Raw genomic sequence first — 6,646 nt, 5'->3', positions numbered from 1 at the left:
ACTGGCACATTCTTGCAAGCAATCACAACTGAAGAAATAATTTTGATCACTTGGTTTTTAGAATTTTATGTTTACAAAAAGATTTACTGGTTACTAAGATTAAGCAGACAAACTTCTTTTTCGGCAAGCTGTTTTAGATCGTGCTTAGACAAAATAGAAGTGTCCTACTGCTACCATGTATACTGAAACATAATGTATAGTTGACATGAATCTATCTACCATGAAGTGGCCCCGCACCTCCGCCCAACGAACAGAGCACGGCCGGGGCTATAGCTGGCCAAACGGGCCGTGCTAACTGGGCCGGCCCGGTAGCACGCAGGAACGGCACGGCCCAGGCACGGCATGGCCCGAGCTAAACGGGCTAGGCCCGGCACGCGGCACGCCATGGGCCATGCCTGGGCCTGGAGGCTGGGCACGCGGGCCGGCACGGCACGGCCCGTTTAAATTTTTTTTGGAACTTTTTTATATATATGACCTAAATTACAGCCCAATAGGCCTAAAATACAGCCCAACAGGCTAAAAATCAGATGGGCCAGCGTGCTAAACGTGCCACGGGCCGGCCCGTTTAATAATCAGGCCGTGCCTGGGCCAGAGAGCCACGCCCGTGGGCCGGCCCGGCACGGCCCGGCTATTAAACGTGCCACGGCGGGCCGTGCCGGGCCAGGCACGATTAGCACGGGCTGGGCCGTGCCGTGCCGGGCCGGCCCGTTTGGCCAGGTCTGGCCGGGGCCTCCACCGCCGCTCCATGCCCCCATCCTCCTCCTCCTCCGCCGCCCCCCGCCCCCACTCTTGGCCCGCTCCTCTTGTGCTGCCCCACGGACGCCAGCACGGGCGGCCGCCGCCAACCGCTGGCACCCCACCGCCGCCCGCCGATCCTAAACTCGGGCGTCGCTCCAATCGCCTGCCGCCGCCGCTCCACTCGGCCTCCACCGCCGATCCTCCACTCGCCCACAGTTGCCGTTCAACTTGATCTCCTCCGCCGATCCTCCACTCCACGGCCGGCCGCTTATACGGTGAGGCCCTCACTACCAAGCCGGCCAACTTTAATCCGGTTTTTTTATCTTACGTTTGATCTGCCGGCTGGGTGTACGGAGTTAGATCACCGGAAAAGTAAGCAAATGAACCTCGCATACTCTGTACCAGGAAAATGAATCTGGGTTTAAAAAGCATGAAGCATCAATTGGATGAACTGATGAATCATGAGGGGGAGACCTCTGCTTATGTCGACAGAGGGAAAAATTATTCAACAAATTCCAAAGTTAATTGGATTGCACAGTATATGATCCTTCCACACAAGACAAGTTGATGCTTGTGATTCTTTTCTTTCTCTAGCGCCATATAGTTTATAGCCGAGAGTGGTCTTTTTACTGCATGATGTTCAGCTACCATTAGCTTTACTGGAGCAGAGCAACATTTTACAGGAATTCCCTCATAAACATCGTACCCAAATACAACATCCTTGTCTGGAATTTGAGGGTTTTCAGAAGGTTCAGCTACTGATTATACAACGAGTTTGGACTATTGATTAGCTGATGTCGACAGCTTTTAGCTTATTACGAGCACTATTGATTCTATAGCAACCTGTACCTTTCATCGCTTCTGCTTCTACGTTCCCATGTTGTGTTTCTCTTTTTCTACACAGTAGCCCACGCCCACCCTTTTCAATACTGACACAGCAAAAATAATTTCCGCATTTAAATAACACTGTTGTGTGATAAACTGATAATAGCCATGGAACTAGCGGTAAGTTGGTTAAACATACATCAACATAGGCAAAAGCTGGTTGGATAAGGTCAATTATCATAATCCACTGAAATGCGAAACACAGCATTAAAAGGGTTAGAGTCTGAATTTTGAGTTTTATAAGCTCTTAATATGGTTGACAACATTTATTCTGTTACTGAAATTACCTTTTAAATGCTGTCAGGAATCTGCACTTTCCCATAATACCACGATGGACTCCTCAAGTGGCAAGAAAATTACTACGCAATAGCTTGTGAACTTTTCAAGGATGTTTTGAATGATCCACTAATATCCGAAATTCAGGTAATCTCACTAAGAATGTTTCATATGTTCTTTTTTGCCTCCTCCCTAACAGCAAATGGTGTATTTCAACAAGTTCCTGACACCGGCAGACATCAGCATTTGCTGCAGCTAAGGTCCTTTTGACACCTTCCTAGATGCCATTCTTATACGCAGGAATTAACCTTACTTGTTGCACTGAATCCAAGCAAGACTTGAGAGTTTACTTGTTTAACCGAATCCAATCAAGACTTGAGAGTTTAAGAATTCAGTTCACATCCCTGTCTATTAAATTTATCAAGAGGTGTAGCATCATTATGTGCTTGTACTGATTTAAGATGTTCCCCATTTTTTTAACATGCCACAGATGAAGAATCATCACCCACCTGCATCCCCGTTAGGATCAGGGGAATGTTCCCTGTTTGAAGATCTGACGAATATGCCTACTCATGTTAATGCAAATCAAGGGGGAGTTGGCCTGCGGTTCTGTTGGTCTTCCCCATCCCAGGCGTTGGGACTTGAGAGGCCGCACATATGAGATCCGAGAGGCACATGGTTGTTTATTCATCGACTACGGTGCCGCTGCATAGGGCGAACGGTTATGGCTGACGCCTCCATCTCTCTAAACGACGCCGACACCATATTCTAAATGACGCTGCCGACGACTCCTCTCAGACCGACCCTGGACGGTACAATCTGGTTATGCAAATCCTCGTGTCTTACTACTGAGGAATATCCGTCTATGAAGGCAAATCATGTTTACTTACTGATGATAGTGTGTTTTGGACAATTGGGTTCGAGAATAATTGTGGTGATTTGGAAATTCTTAACTTGGATAATAACACGAGGAACGAACTTGTGTCTCCTCTACTTTCTGTTACGGACCTAAATCAAGCAGAGGCCAGAATCACCTTCTAAGGTCTCTCGTTCGCTTCATAGCATCGGAAGAAGGATATAAATTCAGGTTACACCCTTGGGTACATGAAGGAGGAAGTGGGTGAGATATAGATGGAAGCAGGATTGGGACGAGAGATAGAGGTACATCCAGCAAAAGGGCGAGGAGCAAAGAGGTAGGTGATTCAAATTCAGGTCACCGTCGTTTCCTTCGATGCTTCGCCTTGAAGTCTTTCCTCTGGTTAAGTAGCCTACCGAGTCGAAGGAGGCCACAGAAGCTTGTATCTTCTGGGTTGGACTTTGTCTTCTTCAGGTTGGTCCACTGGCCCATTTGTTCGCTGTTTTAGGCCCTTCTTCTCTTCGCCAGTTAACATAACAGCAGGCACTTCTTCTCTTCATCAGTTAACTTAGTATTCTTCAAGTGTTGTTTTCTTCGTCAGTTAACTCCTTCAGGTTTGCATTCTTGTCCAACTGCCCATCTCCCATGTGGATTACACATGATCCTAGAAAGCTGAACATGGCTTTGACTAAATAGTTTTGTGTTTTCTTTGTTTATCAATGTTATAATCATGAAGTTTGGTAAATGGTGGTCGGTTAATATATCAGTTGGGTTTGGATAATACACTTAATCATACATTCTGCATAAATGCAATGCCTATTTTTTTAATTCTAAAGTGTATTAATAACCTGAGAATGCTATGATGGGGCATATCTGAATATGGCAATCCATGATATGTTATGATGCACACTTTTACTGATATTAGGAATAGAAAGAATACTTTGATGTAGCATATCTGCACTGTTCATGTATAACTAAAAGTGACTAAACTCTTTTTTTTTGTGAGGATCTGAAGAAACCCCTTCTTTCTGTTGCAGGTACTGGAGCAAGATTTATTATATCTGGGTGAGGGCATCAATCAATGTTGGGACAAGGAATCTCATCAGTGCAACAATATATAGCTACCACATTGGACCAGGCGCGTTTATCTTGAGCATAGCTAGACGGAAAAACACATTTCCTGAGCTGGCATGTGAAGGTAACTTGACCCATCTTGTTTATTTTGTGAAATTTAAAGTCAAAAAGGGGATGTATTCACCAGCTAGTCAATCTCCTTCCAGGAAGAATAGTACAAAAAACTCTATGCTTAGCACACACCTGCTATGGAAAGTACATAATCGTTAAGCCTAGGTACTTAAGTTGTTTTAGTAAGATCTACGAATTTGTATAATAAGTCTGCACAAATGTAGTCCTTGAAAGTCAAATTAAATAGCTAGATAAGCATTGCCCATTAGTTGTCAGATGCCAAAAAGTGAAAATGACCTCAATGAGATGCTGACAATACTTCAAATGCAGAAGAATGAATGATTTATATAATACATAATTAATAATTGTTTAAAGACAAATAGATGCTTCAAACGCTTCTGCTACCTCAAGATCATGCGTACTCTGTTTTTTTTTTGCCTATGCCAATAGAGTAATTTATCTTATTTTTAATGAGAAGAAACAAACGCCTTTGTTGACCTATCAACTCCTTATGGAGATGGTGGGCCGGCTGTGGTGATCTCAGCCGAGAATCAATGTTAGTGTTAACACATGGCTATGGAATTCTCTGTATTTATTACTGTATATTTTTAAGAATGTGATGATCCTCTCTGTTGGATTTTTTCTACTGTATTCTAGTTTCTAATACTGTATTATAATGGAGAATTGTTTAACTTTTGTAGGAAGCAAACAAAAGGACTGCACTCATACGGAACCATGAAGCCAACGATCTATGTCAACCAGATGTTTTAGATTTCATTTTGTACAATTGATGTCTCATACTTGCATCTTTTACCTTCTGTGAACGTGGTGCATGGTGTCATGGTGGTTATGTTTAGAACAGACTGAAGTGTATGTATGTGACAAATAGTTAATGGAATAAGAAAATGTTTGGTGCACCTGATGTGAGCCTGATGTATGGTGTCTTGGTGATTATACTTAGAACACATGAACTATATGTATGTGACAATCAGTATCATATGTTAATTAAAGTTGTAGATGGATGAACGAAATGTTGTTGAATTGTTGGTCGGCAAAGAAAAACCCTGTCTGATTGTTTTTTTTAGAACGAAGACGCCAGATGCGTCCGGCTTTAAATTAATAAAGCCCCAACGGCAGCATACCACATCAAGTCTAAGTACAAATCACCAAAAGCCTAGCGGCTTAGACACGAAAGTTCAGATGAAGCTAACAAGACGCCAATCGAGATTACAGGGCTAAGCCCGTACAAAGCACGCAGGCTCGTCAGGCAACAAAATGCACGAAAAATCATGGCTCCCTAGCCATCGCATACACTTGCATTAGTCGTTGGTGGGCAGTCTTGATCAGCTCAGCATCTTTGCGCCTCCCCAACGGACTCCACTGCTGCAATAGAAGGTTGCATTTGAAGATGATATTAGCAGGATGATTAGGAAAACATCCTTCTATAGTGAACTTGTTCCTAGTAAGCCATAAGGCCCAGAGAAGCGCCCCGACACAACTCCACATGACCCGGAAAGCAGAGCCCTTGATCCCGGCAAGGAGGTTGAAGAGCTCCGGCGCCGAACGCGGGTCCCAAAGGACCCCAGCCGCTGTCCGAACGGCACTCCATGCAAACCTTGCTAAAGGGCACCGAAAGAAAGCATGATTGGCGTCCTCCGGCTCCCCGCATAAGGCACACGGGCCCGTAGCCGGCCCATTGCGTTTGGCAACGTTCAAGGAAGTGGGAAGCCTATCGCGATACAGTTGCCAAATGAAAAGTTTGATCTTCAAAGGCATCCGCGCTTTCCACAGGCCTGCGATCACCGGCTGTGTCGACCCTTGACACAACTTGCGATATAAGGACTTTACCGAGAATTTCCCGGAGTTGGTGAGCGCCCAACTCACCGAATCAGGCTGATCCGAGAGGCCCACCGATTCAATTAAGTGCATCAAGGTCACGAGGCTAGCCTGCTCGGGTCCGTTGAGCTCTCGCTTGAACTGAATCGTCGGAGGCGTCGCATCAAGCACATCTGCCACCGATGCCGCGGTGTTAACAGCAATATCGTACAGCTCCCGGAATTCAATCCAAAGGGGTTGAGTACCTATCCAAAGGTCAGTCTAGAAGCGCGCGGATCTGCCATTCCGTACCGCAAATTTTGCCCCCATGGCAAAGGCAGGTTTGAGCAGCTGAAGATCATTCCAAAACGGGGAGCCCCTCACCCTTCCTTCGAAAAAGTTCCCGTTCGGGAAATACTTGGCTCTCAGTAGGTCGGCCCACAACCCTGCGGCCCCCTGGGTGATTTTCCAAATCCATTTACACATCAGCGCGATGTTAAACCACCTGGAATTGGTGATCCCAAGGCCACCCAGGTCCTTGGGCCGGCACACCCAGGCCCATTTAACCATGTGGTATTTATGGTGCGGGCCAGTTCCTTCCCAAAAGAACTTGGCCCACGGCGTGTCAAACTTGGCATGAACCCCTTCCGCCAGTAAAAACAGGCCCATTGCAAACATAGGCAACGAAGACAAGCTTGAGTTAGTAAGCACGAGCCTCGCCGCTTTTGACAGAAATTTACCCCGCCACGGGCAGACCCTAGTCCTCACTTTAGCGCATAGAGGATCCCAATCCTCTATCGTGGGTCGCTTGGTACCTACCGGAAGGCCTAGATACACAAATGGGAATTTGCCCACTTTGCAGTTGAGCAAATCCGCAACGCGGTTTCCTTC

At 45.9% G+C, this 6,646-nt stretch overlaps 1 protein-coding gene across 9 annotated transcripts; it reads left to right on the top strand.

The window, feature by feature from the left end:
• Positions 1–776: 776 nt before the first annotated feature.
• LOC123068100 (uncharacterized) lies at positions 777–4,857 on the top strand. 9 transcript variants are annotated; one of them, XR_006431569.1, is made up of 7 exons: positions 777–1,013; positions 1,928–2,046; positions 2,390–3,092; positions 3,167–3,229; positions 3,319–3,369; positions 3,793–3,953; positions 4,642–4,857. XR_006431569.1 is itself a non-coding variant. In XM_044490592.1 (4 exons), exons 1-4 carry the CDS (start codon positions 3,031–3,033, stop codon positions 4,677–4,679), a joined length of 324 nt encoding a protein of 107 aa, XP_044346527.1. In that variant the 5' UTR covers positions 2,057–3,030; the 3' UTR covers positions 4,680–4,857. The 9 variants fall into 9 exon arrangements, 1 of the variants encoding a protein (XP_044346527.1); XR_006431568.1 differs by having other exon boundaries at positions 3,319–3,953; XR_006431567.1 differs by having other exon boundaries at positions 2,390–3,229.
• The last annotated feature ends 1,789 nt before the right edge of the window (positions 4,858–6,646 follow it).

The sequence above is a fragment of the Triticum aestivum genome, chromosome 1A (assembly GCF_018294505.1).
Source record: "Triticum aestivum cultivar Chinese Spring chromosome 1A, IWGSC CS RefSeq v2.1, whole genome shotgun sequence".
NCBI lineage: Eukaryota > Viridiplantae > Streptophyta > Magnoliopsida > Poales > Poaceae > Triticum > Triticum aestivum.
This window is presented reverse-complemented; position numbering and strand designations above follow the sequence as displayed.